Source organism: Colias croceus, chromosome 6 (assembly GCF_905220415.1).
Source record: "Colias croceus chromosome 6, ilColCroc2.1".
Classification (NCBI taxonomy): domain Eukaryota; kingdom Metazoa; phylum Arthropoda; class Insecta; order Lepidoptera; family Pieridae; genus Colias; species Colias croceus.
The window spans coordinates 8341057-8357911 of NC_059542.1; the positions used below are offsets into that span (position 1 = coordinate 8341057).

At 36.4% G+C, this 16855-nt stretch overlaps 1 protein-coding gene across 3 annotated transcripts in view; it reads left to right on the top strand.

Annotated features, from left to right (window-relative positions):
- LOC123692886 (poly [ADP-ribose] polymerase-like) overlaps positions 1 to 12004 on the top strand; it is a 30711-nt gene extending 18707 nt beyond the window's left edge. For all 3 annotated transcript variants that reach the window (XM_045637728.1, XM_045637729.1, XM_045637730.1), the window contains 8 exons: positions 2365 to 2523; positions 2690 to 2826; positions 3162 to 3298; positions 3503 to 3660; positions 3882 to 4002; positions 10119 to 10278; positions 10575 to 10751; positions 11112 to 12004. In XM_045637728.1, coding sequence (XP_045493684.1) covers positions 2365 to 2523; positions 2690 to 2826; positions 3162 to 3298; positions 3503 to 3660; positions 3882 to 4002; positions 10119 to 10278; positions 10575 to 10751; positions 11112 to 11181 — 1119 coding nt within the window. In that variant the 3' untranslated portion in view covers positions 11182 to 12004. The remainder of the gene's footprint in view (positions 1 to 2364; positions 2524 to 2689; positions 2827 to 3161; positions 3299 to 3502; positions 3661 to 3881; positions 4003 to 10118; positions 10279 to 10574; positions 10752 to 11111) is intronic.
- Positions 12005 to 16855: the final 4851 nt, after the last annotated feature.

Genomic DNA, 16855 nt, shown 5'->3' on the forward strand with positions numbered 1-16855 from the left:
GTGACGGGACACATCTTCAATAAAACGTTGCGTCGATGTGTGGTCGCGCGGTCCGCAACCGACATAACGGTTTCTTCCGCAGATGTCGATGGCTCCTCCCTCGGTGTTTCGTTATGCAAGGACGAATGGTGTGAGCGCTGGCATTCGTTTACGCCGCACAACTTCGCCTTACAGAAATTGCGTCTGTGTTTTCTCGTGGCGCATTTAAAACAAATTCCCTTTTGTTTTACTAGCGCCCATCGCTCGTTTACGCTGAGTTTTGTGTATTGCGGGCACGCAGTGAGTTCGTGGTCACGCCCACAACACGGACATGTTTTTTCTTTCTTTTCTTCATTCGTTGATACAATATTGAAGACTGCAGTTTTCCTTCGTGACGCTGGCTTCGATGTTGTTGTCGTAGCGTTGCTCACAGGCGCGTACGTGTATCGCAGCGCCTGATCGGCCTCTCGCATAAGGAAGCGAGATAGCACGACGATTTCCGGGTCTATCGTTCCCTCTTGTGTGAGCGCGTAGTCGCACCAACGCGATCGAATGTGTGGACTTAGCTTGTCCAAAACCTCTCTCGCCAGCATCGGATTGAAAAGGTATCCTTTGCGGTCGATCGTTTGTATTGTGCAGACTATATTTTGCAACTTAACGGCGAAGCTATTCAATTCTTTCGCCGATGTCCCCGGCCTCGGCATTTTTTTCAATTCGTCCAATGCTCTATCGACGAGTATTTCCGGTCGTCCGAAGCATTGTTCGAGCGTTCGAATTATCAGCGCAGGCGACGTCGCGGTGTGTAGTAATGCCGCCACGGCGTCTCTTGCTTCGCCTCTCAGACACGAGCGTAAACGTTGAATATTTTCCGCGTCTGAGACGTTATACATTTCTGTCGTGTCTTTAAATGCAGCGTGAAACGGCAGCCACTCTTCAATAGCGCCCGCGTATATTGGGAGCTCTACGTGGCGCAGCCGCGGTTGTGCCATTTTTTCTAATGACGCTGCTAACCGTTCGATGCCCGTTCGGGACTTAGTCGGCGTGGGAGATCGCCCTCGTTGCACGCTGAACCGTAGCTGTCTCTCGTCTTTGTTCGGCTCCCCCCGTGTGTTTATGGGGTTCGCCTGCAGCCAGTCGTCCACCTTCTGATGTTCGTCATGTGCGGTGGTGGTGTCTTCTTGTAGATTTTCTTCTTCTATCGCCGACACCTCGACTTGAAGACGCTTCTTTACGAGCTCTTTTTCAAGCTCGAGTTCCTTGCGGTGAATGGCCGCGAGTTTTTCCGCCGCCTCTAATTCCGCCATTTTAATTCGTGTGGTCGTGCTCCCCGTGGACCGTGCCGATCTGACGGACCTTGTAGGTGATCGCCGCCGTGGTTGCGCTACGTCAGCCGATTCGGTGGCTGTGGTAGTCCTCAACTCCGACGGTGAGGCCGGAGGGTCGAGTATTAAGCGTCGAGCCCTCTCCTGCCGCACTTGCTCCATAGCCCGGTCTTCGATGTCCGCGGCTTCGCCCTGGCTGCGTGTGACGACCATGTTGATATTAACCCGTAGATATCGATGGCTTCTTCTTTCAGCAGGGTTTCCGTGGTTCGAATCTTCAATCCGGCGCTCGATGGACCACTGAATATTCTGGACTGTATGTAGATTGAAAACTCAGTTTCTTCCTCGATAGCTCTTTATTCTCCAAACTTGATCTTAGACTAACTTTACAACAAAATCTTAACATATTTATACAATTTACAAGGGTACAATAGCGTAGGTAGGTAAGAGCCGTGGGAAACGATGTTGCGGGACGGAAGCACCCCCGCCGTCGCCTGCGCGCGCGCCGTCGACCACTGTGTATAACTCCGTTTCCGCTCGTTCAACACGAGCCGGACGCCTCGTTGTTTGGCCGCTCGTCGCTCCTCAACAGTTTGTGAGGATGGATGTGTATGTGTATGTTTGTTACTCTTTCACGCAAATTTAGCACACATATAGAGGGTAACTTGGATTAACACAAAGGATAGGTATTATCCCGGAAATCTCACGGGAACGGGAACTATGCGGGTTTTCTTTTAAAACGCGGGTGAATTTTTTTTTGTGTGGTGTTTCTCAATGTTAGCCAGAAGGGCTTCTACATTTTAACGCGGACGCGTGGGTGAAATGAAGGTTCACGGTGGTAGCGACATGCGGGCGGGCGTCCCCCCTTGACGGGGATCTCGAACCTCGGCTTGGACTGTCGCTTGAGTGGAGGAGGCCGGAAGGGCCCTAGTCGGACCAACGCGGGCGAAGTTGCGGGCGGAAAACTAGTAACCCATAAAATGATAAAAGGTGAACAGATGATGTTTTCAAAAATATACCACAATTCTTAGTCTAATGTATTTGTTTATTATTTTCATTTTAGGTGCCAGAAGCATATTACCCCATTGATATGGATTACGGTGAAGAAAAAATAAAGAAACTAAAAGTGGACAAGAACAGTAGCCTCCCAATGCCAGTGCAAAATCTCGTTAAGAGGATATTCGACGTTGACACCATGATAAAGACTCTGCTAGAGTTTGAGGTTAATATTTGACTTTTTTTTGGAAGGAAAAAAAAGTGAAGAAAATATTTCGCAGTGGGTCAAAAAAATTGCCTCAATTAATTAATTTGTTGGTTGAAATCTTTTTTTTATCACATTCAAGATAAAAACATAGAAATAATTTGTGGTTTTTTTATTGTTATTTCAGCTTGATACAGAAAAGATGCCTTTAGGAAAACTATCCAAGAAGCAAATTAAATCTGGATATAATGTTTTATCTAAGCTTCTTAGAAATATTCAGAATGGCAGGGCAAATAACAGTGAAATTGTAGATGCTACGAACAGGTGCGTTATTTGTTATTGATATTCATATTCCAGTGTAATAAATTTTAGATATCAATTGGTTGTTATTTGTTTATTTTTTTTTATAAAAATAATACTAGTTTTAACATTATTTCCCATTGCACATATCACTAGTTAACTAAAAACTAATGTATCCTTTTTTTAAAGGACTTAAAAAAATTTAATAAAAATTGCTTTTGACCATTTACACACGTATACATTATACAATATACATACAATACGGTCGACGTATCTTGTATTTTGTCGTCGTGTTTGTGTTGATATCTCGTCTTGTACTCAGTCAAGTATAAATATATTTTATTATGGTACTATTTCAGGTTTTATACTCTTATTCCACATAACTTTGGTACGAATAATCCTCCGCTGCTGGACAGCGTAGACGTAATCTCCAATAAAATACAGATGCTTGATAACTTACTCGAAATTGAAATTGCCTATAGTCTTATGCAATCAGGTAAATTGGTTATTTGTGATGAGTATCTGTCCGCATTAAGTCTTTTATTAAGGGCATATAACTCTTTTCTGAGAATTCTTTTTAATTGTATTCAACATATTATATTTAAAAAAATGAGAATCTAAAAAAAAATATTTATTTTGATTTCTTGTAATATTTGTTCAAAATAATAAAGAACTTCGCATATATGTTATTCTTTTGCAGATGTAAATAGCACTTGTCCAATTGAAGCTCATTATAAGAAACTGAAAACAGATATAGAGCCTATCGCCAAGGATAGTGAGGAATTCAAGATGATAAATGAATACATTAAGAACACGCACGGTTCCACGCACTCTAATTATAAACTCGAACTTCAAGAGGTATAAAGATTTTTAAAATGTTAGTATTAGTTAGTTAAAATGTAAGATAAATATAACACACATTTAGGTCCGGTTTCACGATTTGCTGGTGATGTTTGCGGAATTTTCATTTATTATTTGTCATGTTAACTGATGCATCAGATAATCAGAGCATGTCCAGAAGAAAGAAGAAGAATTTTATGACTTATTTAGTATCCAAAAGCATTTCTTTTATTTTTTAGGTTTTTAAAGTAGTGCGTGAAGGCGAAAAGGACCGCTTCGAGCCTTTCCGAGAGTTTCACAACAGGCGGCTTCTGTGGCACGGCTCCAGAACTACCAACTACGCTGGAATTCTCTCACAAGGTATAATATAAATCTAGAGTGTTTAAAAAGTACAAGTTGATTCCTTTTCTGCTTTGATTGTAAAAGCTTCAAAATTATTCGAAAAATACAAAATGAACTGCTGTTACTTTTGTCCTACTTAAGGTGGATGCTACGATCTGTTCCCAGCCAATGTCCCGCTAGATGGCGTTGAATTCTACATTTCTAGTTTATTTGAGTTTTTGCGTAATTGGAAAACCTTAAAGTCGTAGGAATAGTCATGGCGGTTACTGAATATTATATTTTATTGAAATATGTCATATCATTGCCTTAAAATCTACCCAATTCGGTAAAAAAATGCATTATAACATCTGTCATTGCATACAGGGTCGTTTACACACACAGACGTATACAAAAATGATAAAGATTTAACTCTAGATGGCGTGAATCGTGAAACACAGACGTATACAAAAATGATAAAGATAAGTCTAGATGGCGTGAATGTAAAACAAGTTTTCCATTTTTCTGTATGGGTAGACAAAACTTCAAAACGCCACCTGCTACGGTTTATATTATGAACGATTAGCTTACCGCCCGCATTTAAAAAAAAAACCCGCATAGTTCCCGTTCCCGTGGGATTTCCGGGATAAAACCTATTCAATGTGTCCAAGTTACGTTCTATATGTGTGCTCAATTTCATTGTTATCGGTTCAGTAGTATTTGCGTGAAACACACACATGATACACATCCTCACAAACTTTCGCATTAGTAGGAAGTAGGATTGTTATAAAAATAAAAGTTATATTTGTTGGCGTAAACTATTTTATTGTAATTTTGGGAAATAAATAATGTCAAAATTGATTACAATAAAACGCAGTTTTATTTTATTACATTACTGATTACACTATTGTTTTTTTTATCAAAACATGTATTTGAAGTAGCATATATATTATATGATATAATATTATGCTGATCCAAGCATTTTCACTCAAAACTAATATCACTAATGATTTGTAAAAGTAAATTATTACAATATACATTTCATAACCAACAAGTAAGAATAATAATTATTATTATTCCTAACTACAACAACAAACCTAAAACACTATTTACTATGTAGTCCATTGAATGAGTCCCTCCAAGGGGGGTCTAGAGTGCGTGAGTTAGTAACGTAAGATGTTTCTTCGTAAACATGTCAAGAGTCCCTAGGTAATAAACATACTAAAACCCCGGGACACTAGGAGGAGCCCCGGAGTGGGGGGAGGGGGGGGAATGGGTACATTTTTTCATTTTTCACTTAAATCTCCAAAACGGTACATGTTAGAGAAAAACTTTCAAGGAAAAGTTGAAAGGCCATAAAATTATCTACAAGTTGTACCAAAATCATTTTTTTCTATTCGCAGCCGTTTTCGAGTTACATCCCATGAAATGTGAAAAATTCGAAAGCTTTTTATTTTACCTAACTACTCTATTAAATTCAATACCTCCTAAACGCCTCCATGGTGGAATCTGGTATTTTTATCAATGAAAGACCCAATTATGAGCAATCTATCTGTACCGGTCACAAGTTGCACTTTTGAGTTTTTTGGAAGAAAAAAATAAAAAGATCAAGTTCAGTATGTAACTCAAACTACCCTAATATAATATTTTGACAATCGATTCCTCCTAAAGGCTTCCATGGAGGAATGTGTTTATTTTACCAATTATAGACCTAATTAAGAGCAATCTATCAGTACCGGTCACAAGTTGCACATTTGAGTTTTTTGGAAGAAAAAAAATAAAAAGTTCAAGTATCGTAACTACCCTAATAAAATTCAATTCCCCGTAAAGGCCTCCGTGGTGGAATCTGGTATTTTTATCAATGATAGACCTAATTATGAGCAATCTATCTGTACCGGTCACAAGTTGCACTTTTGAGTTTTTTGGAAGAAAAAAATAAAAAGATCAAGTTCAGTATGTAACTCAAACTACCCTAATATAATATTTTGACAATCGATTCCTCCTAAAGGCTTCCATGGAGGAATGTGTTTATTTTACCAATTATAGAGCTAATTAAGAGCAATCTATCAGTACCGGTCACAAGTTGCACATTTGAGTTTTTTGGAAGAAAAAAAAATAAAAAGTTCAAGTATCGTAACTACCCTAATAAAATTCGATTCCCCGTAAAGGCCTCCGTGGTGGAATCTGGTATTTTTATCAATGATAGACCTAATTATGAGCAATCCATCTGTACCGGTCACAAGTTGCACTTTTGAGTTTTTTGGAAGAAAAAAATAAAAAGATCAAGTTCAGTAGCTCAAACTACCCTAATATAATATTTTGACAATCGATTCCTCCTAAAGGCTTCCATGGAGGAATGTGTTTATTTTACCAATTATAGACCTAATTAAGAGCAATCTATCAGTACCGGTCACAAGTTGCACATTTGAGTTTTTTGGAAGAAAAAAAATAAAAAGATCAAGTTCAGTAACTCAAACTACCCTAATGTAATATTTTGACAATCGATTCCTCCTAAAGGCTTCCATGGAGGAATGTGTTTATTTTACCAATTATAGACCTAATTAAGAGCAATCTATCAGTACCGGTCACAAGTTGCACATTTGAGTTTTTTGGAAGAAAAAAAATAAAAAGTTCAAGTATCGTAACTACCCTAATAAAATTCGATTCCCCGTAAAGGCCTCCGTGGTGGAATCTGGTATTTTTATCAATGATAGACCTAATTATGAGCAATCCATCTGTACCGGTCACAAGTTGCACTTTTGAGTTTTTTGGAAGAAAAAAATAAAAAGATCAAGTTCAGTAACTCAAACTACCCTAATATAATATTTTGACAATCGTTTCCTCCTAAAGGCTTCCATGGAGGAATGTGTTTATTTTACCAATTATAGACCTAATTAAGAGCAATCTATCAGTACTGGTCACAAGCTGCACATTTGAGTTTTTTTGGAAGAAAGAAATATTTTTTGATCGTATGGGGAAATTGTTTGAGCCAAAATCATTTTTTACTGCGTGTAACTCAGAAACGGTAGGATATAGGAAAAAATAATTGAGGTACAACTTGTAGATAATTTTATGGCCTTTCAACTTTTCCTTGAAAGTTTTTCTCTAACATGTACCGTTTTTGAGATTCAAGCGAAAAATGAAAAAAATGGACCTTTTCCCCTCTCCCCCCACTCCGGGGCTCCTCCTAGTGTCCCGGGGTTTTAGTATGTTTATTACCTAGGGACTCTTGACATGTTTCCGAAGAAACATCTTACGTTACTAACTCACGCACTCTAGAACTTTTTATTCAATGGACTAATGGGAAAATAACCAGGAAGGTGAAAAACATATTATTATTTACGATTTCGACGCACTCGACTTTTAGTAAAATATAGTAGGTAAACATATTATGGTTTTGATTTTTGCTACTAGTATAAGAAAACTGCGTGTTCAATGCACGTCGGGGTCACGCAACTGTGGAGGAAAGAAGGTGATTTCCTCCATCGAATAAGTGAAGTTTCTCAACATACTCGATTGGCAGACCGGCCTCAATGAAGTATGTCGGAAAGTTGTATATGTTCTGTGAAACGAAAAAATTTCGTTTGCGCGATTCAGATTCAGGTGTCGTACAGTATACCTAATGAAGTTTTTCACTTTTTGATTTTACAGCAAATACAAAATAAAAAATATACAATGGATAATATGTAAATTCTAAACAAACTACTACCAAAATACAATTAGAACAAAAATCATTTGACTTGTTGATTTCGGCCGCGGCGACGCGACGCGTGACGTGAACGGAGTAGAGTACCTAATAATACTAATTACTGATACCTACTTTGATAAAACAAACTACTTGTTTGTCTGTCTGAAAATTCGGAAGTACTTTGGTAGTTTACCGATTTATAATAATATTGTATATATATCGTTGTTTAAAAAATATTCAAACACAATAAAATATGATATACTGATTTATCACTGGTTTCAGTGATGAACTGATGAGTCAATGTTAGCCACTATACTTTCGTCATACGTGTGTATGATTGATGTGATTTGCAACGTGGTGATATTTCAGAAAAGTCACGGGTCAAATTGTTGTTTTCCCACCGAAAATATAACTGCGTTATAAGAATAACTATACCTACGATAAATTATACATAATACAATATAGTCTCAAATGCATACTAGTGAAATATTTTAATTTGAATCAATAAAATAAAAAAAAATAAAAAATAATAATAATACAAAAATAAATTCACAACACAAGAAAATCCGCGCGCAAATCATAGCGCGTGACAATACGAGCCGACGACGAAGGAGCCTAACAAAAGTACCTACAATCATAGGCGGCTCGTGACAAAATTGTATGGCCGTGTTCACTTGAAATAAAACAACGAAAATAGGTACTTACCATACCTACCAAATTTCATGAAAATTGTTTCAGTAGTTTAGGCGTGATTGAGTAACAGACAGACAGACAGAGTTACTTTCGCATTTATAATATTAGTATGGATTTCAAAACGAATTCAATTATTATTTAGCAATAATTAGAAAATCCCCGAATTTGCATTCGTGATCGTATTCATATTCATCATGTCATGCGATGCGCAACGTCGCTTGATTGAACGCTCCGAAAATGGCTATTTTTCCATAGTAAATCTTTTGTTACACGCGCAGGACTGATTTCTCTTTCACTCTTATTGGATTTCGTATGTAGGCAATGTACTGAATGTTGTTTCATAGGAGCGAAATCGAGAGCGCTCCGTAAGCTCCGTTTCGCGCGTTACTTATGAAATGAACAAGAGTGTATGTAATGATGTATTTTATTTGTAATGTGTAGTTACTTATTTTATTGATATTAGTATTGTAGTTTTTTACGATAGATTTTAAATAATGAGCAGGTATAACTTTATTATTAATTATTTATGGGAGTTTACTGCACCAGCGCTCCTGAGGACGAGCCGCCAAGGCCGCCGCTGTTCAAAACGCTACCTGCTACGGTTTATTATGAATGATTGTTATAAAAATAAAAGTTATATTTGTTGGCGTAAACTATTTTATTCATCAATTTTGGAAAATAAATAATGTTAAAATTGATTACAATAAAACGCAGTTTTATTTTATTATTACATTACACTATTGTTTTTTTTTTTATCAAAACATGTATTTGAGTAGTTAGTAGCATATAATAATTCTGATCCATGCCTACCTATTCACTCAAAACTAATAACACTAATGATTTGTAACAGTAAATTATTTCAATAGGTATTTGAACATTTCATAACCAACAAGTAAGAATAATTCGTATACAAGATACAATAACAAAAATCTAAAACACTATTTAGTATTTTATTATATTTTATTATGTGAAAATAACCAGGAAGGTGAAAAACATATTTACGATAACATAGTAAACATAATTATGGTTTTGCTATTAGGTAGTGTCAGGAGAGATTGCGTGTTCAAATCACGTCGGTGTTACCATTGTGGAGAGAGGAAGGTGGAATACCTCCAACGATAAACAAGCCTACCTACTCGACTGGCCGGCCGTTGAAGCCCTAATAAAAGATGTCGAAAAGTTGTATATGTGTTTTGTATGGAAAAAATTTCGCTTGCGCGATTCAGAACGAGCTGTTATATTTCAATTTTATCTTTTTATACCTGGTAGAACTGGCCGACGAATAAAAAATATCGTATTAGAATAAATTTAAACAATAAATTACGTAACAAAAAAAGGATTGTAACTGAATTAGGTATGTTTGTTTCTGGGCGCATGAATTATAAGATAACGAACGCGATTCATGCGCACGACATCTAGCGCATCGCCTGTGCGTGACTTTTGCCAAGCAAACGAAAGGCGATGTTTAAACATCGACGCGCTAGATGTCGTGCTTGGCAAAAGTCACGCACACTACTGTAAAAGTGTCGAATTTTGCCGATATTTCACTGTTGTTTTTCTAAGTAAATAATGTAAGTTATTGATTAAAAAGGTCGATCGCGGACACATTTCATTGTATAGAAGCGATAAAATGATTAGTTTTAAAGAAAGAGTGTCTGTGTTAAGTGTTTAGTCGTGTGCAAAAATGTATGGAGGGACGGTCGGAACATTCACCTTAAATGGCATATTCATAAGGTATTGTGTATTAAAAAACTTATTTATTATTTTTCGAATGCAGGTCTTCGCATAGCGCCTCCAGAAGCGCCCGTGACGGGTTACATGTTCGGCAAAGGTATCTACTTCGCCGACATGGTGTCCAAGTCGGCGAACTACTGCTGCGCAAACAGAGCCAGCTCCGTGGGTCTGATGCTGCTGAGTGAAGTGGCTCTTGGTGATATGTGAGTGGAAATAATAATTGGCTATATTTTCAGGCTAAATAGTCAGTAGAAAACAGTCTCATTAAAATTGCCAATGAAGTGTTGATTTCTATATGTGTATAGTACTGAATTTGTAATTTGTACGCATTTATTTTGTTTGCAATGTTGCTTTTTGTATCATGCTTAAACTGCTTATAATCAAAGTATCTTACTCCGTATATCAGGCAATAGATATATCAGTATATTGAATTTTAAATATCTTGTCCATTAGGTACACAAAGTACTAATGACAATATTCTCTGAAAATAATTTAACAGGAAAGAGTGCATGAAAGCGGAGTACGTAACCAAACTACCGAGCGGCAAGAACTCAGTATGGGGCGTTGGTCGCGAGCAGCCTGACCCGACCCAGAACAAGGTGCTAGACGATGGTGTTATTGTGCCCTTGGGAAAACCAATAGAGAACCCGGTGCAGTGCAAACTGCAGTACAACGAGTATCCTTTTACATAATTAGATCATTCCTGCTGTTGTGTGCTTTTGTTCCGAATGATTTTGCCAAAAACAAAGGAAGTTCTCAATTCAACTCTGTTTTTGGTGTATATAAAGTACATATTTGTGGGCATGGTAAATCTCTCTGGTAAATCGTATCTTCTATGGCTTAAATTAGCCTAGAACCAAGTCCTAAGTGGATGGGCAACATTGATAAAACATCTCAGTCTGGCAGGACTTGTCCATAAATAATAATAAATAATAATATTCTATTTGTAAAACTTGTTTATTGCATCTGCCCCATACCCAATAAGGTGACACGGAATTTGACTTTATACCTATTATTTCCTTAAGAACTATTTCAGATTTATCGTATACAACGTGGCTCAAGTTAACATCAAATATCTGTTGCAGATCAAATTTAGGTTTTACTAATACCAAAACAATTGTGTCACAATAATTATAATTGTATGTGTGCTATTGATTCGCCGTTACGATTCAAATATTTAAACCAAAATATATTTCAAATACTATTCAATTCTAATTGTTTGTGAAGTAAATTTACAAATACTTGTACTTGTGTGATGTCCCTATTTCTCTTCAGTTAAAGAGTGCCTGAAGGCGGTTTATTATGTAGTTTGTACGAATTGTTAAGTTTTGTTTAGTATTACTATTAGGCGATCTTCACACTGCCCCGCATCATGCTGCATATTGCGTGTCGACGCACATACGCGCGTTCCTGTGGGAGTGCAGATCTGCATCATCGTGCGGGTTTTTTGCGCCCTCACGCGCGTAGGTGCGTTTGTAGATTCACGCACGGCGGCTCTCATTTATTCGCCGTTCTCTGTGGTGGTCGTGCAATACTGAGCATCACGACGCGCGGCACTGCGGGATTCGGTGTGCCATACCTTGCGTCTCGCCCCGCACCTACGCGCGGGGGTGCATGTTTCTCCGCGTGTATGCGCGTGATCCGCATGAACGCGCGTGGTTGCATTTTCAGTGTGTTGGACTGTGCGTGTTTTCTATACAAACGGAGATACTTACAAGTAACGTTAAACACGCAGTCACGCAACATGCAGCGTGGTGCGGGGCAGTGTGAAGATCGCCTTATGGCAGCAAAATCACAATATTTATATGTAATAAGTGTTTTGGTTCTCTGAAGTTGTATTTCATTACAATATTATGTAAATTGGAAATTGAATCTTTCAAATAATATTGTGAACGTGTTTTATTAATACAGTTGATTATGTTTTGTTTAATTTTTTTATGAATCTTAATTATTATTAATTCCATAATTCTTAAAATTTCTGTGTTTTAATTAATATTTTTGGAAATAAAAAAATGTTGTTTTATTTTACAAATATCATTTATATTTTTACTATAATAAAGATATGGAGAAATAATAAATTAATAACAATTATTAACCGGAAGGAAGTTGGCGCGGAAAGTTTTTTTTTTTTAATTATTAATATCTCAAAAAATTGCTCCTTAAATGCTCCATCAGAATCTGTAATTGCTCCACTTCTATAATTATTAGTTTATTTATAATTAATTTTTTAAAAAATCCAAATACTGAAAACTTGATTTCCCTATAGAATGAAAAATATTCACTTTTCATAAAAAATTTTTTTGCAAAAAAATTGCTCCCGATTTGCTCTATCAATAACAAAAAAAAATTATTTAATTTTGATATTTTTTACAATAATTAACTGAAAAACTATGTTTGCATAGTAAACTACTGCGCTGTGACGTCATCAATTATTGTCGTTGCGACGCATAAGGGCTATATAGTATATTTACATGTATTTGCAGCACTGCAGCGATATATATTAAGACCTTAATATTTATGTTTTCTTATTTATATTATTTACTAGATTTCCGCCCGCGGCTTCGCCCGCGCAGTCAAAGAAAAACCCGCATAGTTCCCGTTCCCGTGGGATTTCCGGGATTGCGTCATTTTCTCGGGATAGCCTATGTCCTTTCTCGGGTATCAAAATATCTCCATACCAAATTTCATGAAAATTGGTTCAGTAGTTTAGGCGTGATTGAGTAACAGACAGACAGACAGAGTTAAGGTAAGGTGGGGTAAGACTAACATAGTTTGTTGTTAGAAATGAAAGATCGCTTCATACACTGAAATTTCACATCTTACTGTTAAATGAAAAATAACACTAAATTAAGATTTCTTTACACTTTTATACAAATCTTTTAATTTTCACGCAAGTATACTGGAATCCGATTTATTAAATGAAATCTATAGACTATTTGAACTGCTAGTCTTGCCCCACTAAACGGGGTAAGACTAACACTGTTTTTATTCTTTGATTTATAACATACTTTCTTAACTTCTGTCAAAAAACCGTTACATAACAGTTGTCACTTAGATTTGGAACTTTATGTGTTACAGAATAACGTTTAGTTTTGCACTTATTCAGTTTTTTCTTAATTTGGGGGAAGACTAACATATGACAAAAATTAGGGGTGTAGAACCTTTTTTCTTTATTTGGGGGAAGACTAACATATGACTAAATTCAGTGTAGAACCCGGGAAATCCTGTAATAAAATTATCAAAAAAAGTCAGAATTTTTAAATATCAGACAGAACATAAGTTGACCTCATTAAAAGATTAGATAATAAAGAAATAAAATCAACGTTTTATTACGTCTTTGAATATATTTTTCAAAAAAAATCAATTAAGTACTTAAACTTACACAAAGAAATTAAAGAATAATTTACATAAATAATTTTTAAAAACATTCATTAAAAACTTAGAAGTTATTTGCTTCTAATGTAATAAATATTTATGAGGATATTTTTTTAAATTAATTGTATATATGCAGAGAGAGCAATATTAGCAACCATCCAAACGTCAAACCAATTTGTTAAAATAAGTCATCATCATCATCAGCCTGTGTCAGTCCACTGCTGGACATAGGCCTAAATAAGTACCTGTACCTACCATAGATAAAAATGTTTACAACATCTGACTTGGGGCAAGACTGCCATATGTTAGTCTAGCCCCAGGTCGAATGATAGTCTTACCCCACCTCGCGATTTAGAGGTCATGTATTTGTTTTGATCAATTTCTCTTTAAATAAATTGGTTTTACGTGGGACCAATATCATTACTTAAAAGCTAGTGTTATTGCAATTATATTCACGTATGTAACGTTCCAAATTCACCACTTTTTCCCTCGAAAATTTTATTCTAATCACTACACGCTGACCTCGTGTTTTGCCTCCTCAAATGTCAACTTAGAAATGTCTCATTTTCACATTTTTTACGTTAAGTAGCGACATCTGTGTTTTGAGCCGAGAACTTCCTGAGTATTTCCTACTTTACCAGCGTATCAAACTAGAGAAAGAAGCTGTGCTTATCGAGTTAATACACTGTGATAGTCTTCCCCCTATGATTGTCTTACCCCACCTTACCTTACTTTCGCATTTATAATATTAGTATGGATAGTGATTGAGTCAACAATTGAATAACAAGTGTAAGTACTATTTTATTCAATAATAATGAACAATTAATAAATATTTCTACTGTCAATCAAGTGTCAATCATCATCAAAGTATTAAATTGGTATTACGCCTTTAGTACACCGACGCGTTCGCGTGCGGCAGCGAATCTCTGCGAAACTACAGCGTAGCGAAATATCAGCGAAACGTTAGTACACAGCAATGTTTCGCAACTTTTTCGCATTGATATGCCATTGTCATTTTTGACGACTGCAGGTGCAGACGTAATTTCAGAATGTCATCTCAGTCAATGTCATTTTTAGCAACTGGTGACACATATACAACAATATATTTTTCTTATCGTTTGGGTGAATGCACCGTTTCAAAGATAGTAACTCAAGTATGCGAACAAATTTGGAAAATACTACAGCCAGAGTACATCCCGGTTCCTTCTACTAAAACATGATTGGAAATAATAATGGGGTTTTCCTAATTGCCTCGGGAGTATTGACGGCAAGCATATTGTTATTAAATTTCCACCTAACAGCGGCTCACTGTTCTATTGCTATAAAAAACGATTTTCTACTGTGTTATTGGCAATAGTTGATCCACATTACAAATTTACTTACATAGATGTAGGATCATAATTATGGTAAAGATTCCGATACTACAATATTTGAGAACTCATCATTTTATCAGCTTTTAAAAAGTGGACGGTATCTGAATTTGCCAGCTCCAAAACCTTTGCCAGGTTTCAAACAGACTACACCACATGTATTCATTGAAGATTTAAATTAGAAACCTTTCTAATGAGACAAGAGACGCAGCAATGAATGACAATGATAAAAAAAGATTTAATAAATCATTAAGTAGGGCACGAGTAGTAGTAAAATGTGCGTTTGGCATTTTAGCACAAAAATTTAGAATATTCTTGAGGCCCTTTGAAACAGATTTGAATAATACTATTAAAATTGTTAAAGCTGCAGTATACACATACGAAAATAAACAATTTTCGGACACTTTAGGAGCATTCGTACCAATGCATGCCAATAGACATAGGGCAGACTTAGCAACGCTTAATGTTCGATCACAATTTGTAAATTATTTCAAAGAAAATTAAAAACATAAAATGTATGAAATATAAACAATAAATTTTTTACCATCTATCAGAGTCTTTTCTTGAAGTTTTCTCCATGCTACCTCTTTTTTGTACGTATTTTTATAATCTGCGTGTCCAATTGCGTATAATACGGGATAATCTCGAATAGAATGCAAAAATAATTCAGTATTTTCGGCATCCATGGCCAATGATATTTTATGTATAGATACGTTATTATAATACTCACAAATCACAATATAGTATATAAATAAACAAATAGTTGCCATGGCAATTGGCATTTTGGCACGTTGGTGGCGTATCTAGGTACCTCTTGTCTATATCTATACATATAATAAATCTGTAGAAGGGTCAATTCTGTACATTGAAAATATTGAAAAAATAAATAGCAGGGGGTGTTACTGGATCGATACCAAACCCAAATATTTGATTAAAAAAATTTTTGTCTGTCTGTCTGTCTGTCTGTCTGTCTGTCTGTCTGTATGTGAAGGCATCACGTGAAAACTAGCGGTTCGATTTCGATGAAACTTGGTATAATTATACCTTATTATCCTGGGCGTAAAATAGGATACTTTTTATCCTGGAAAAATACGTAGAAAAAAAATAATCTTCATTTTTCAGTTTTATCCATAGACGTTGTTCCGTAGAACCGCGAACACACGTTGCGTATTATTATAGGCCTAGCCGTATTTGGGAATTGGGTCCAATAGATATTTATAAGATGTTATTGTCAGAGGTATTCAAAATGGATAAATAAACCATCCACGCGAAGACCGACATCCGCGCGGACGGAGTCGCGGGCGGAAGCTAGTATATATTATTTCTATATCACTTCTATATAATATCATTGTCCATGGACGCGAAAATCTGTCCTCACCGACAGAATGCGAGCGGACGCTATGCGATGCGAAACTCACGCGAAACTTCACTAGCGAAACTTATGCGTCTGTGTAATGGCCATTTCGCAGTTCCTTGCGAAACAATACTGACAAGGACGCAACTATTTCATCTATCTATGTGCTAGAGTGAGACATATCATATGCGAAAACCTTCCATACTACTGACAGATTTTTCGTTTTTTCGCTGCCGCTCGCGAATGCGTCGGTGTACCAAAAAGGCGTAGTACACAGCAATGTTTTCGCAACTGTTTCGCAATGCGTCTGTGTAATGGCCATTTCGCAGTTCCTTGCGAAACTATACTGACAAGGACGCAACTATTTCATCTATCTATGTGCTAGAGTGAGACATATCATATGCGAAATCCTGCCATAGTACTGACAGATTTTTCGATGTTTCGCTGCCGCACGCGAACGCGTCGGTGTACTAAAGGCGATAATAATTGAATTTGAATTTCTATTTACTATAAGAAATATTAATATGCACTTTTTATTTCAGGGTGTGAAGGGATTCAGTCAAGGAGTTTTAAATTATTGAAGAGTGGATATTTAGAAGTACGGTTCGCGAAAAAAGTTGAGCCCTACTTTTATATAATCACCTGAAAATTTTTCACTAGAGTATAAATAATTCTTTATAA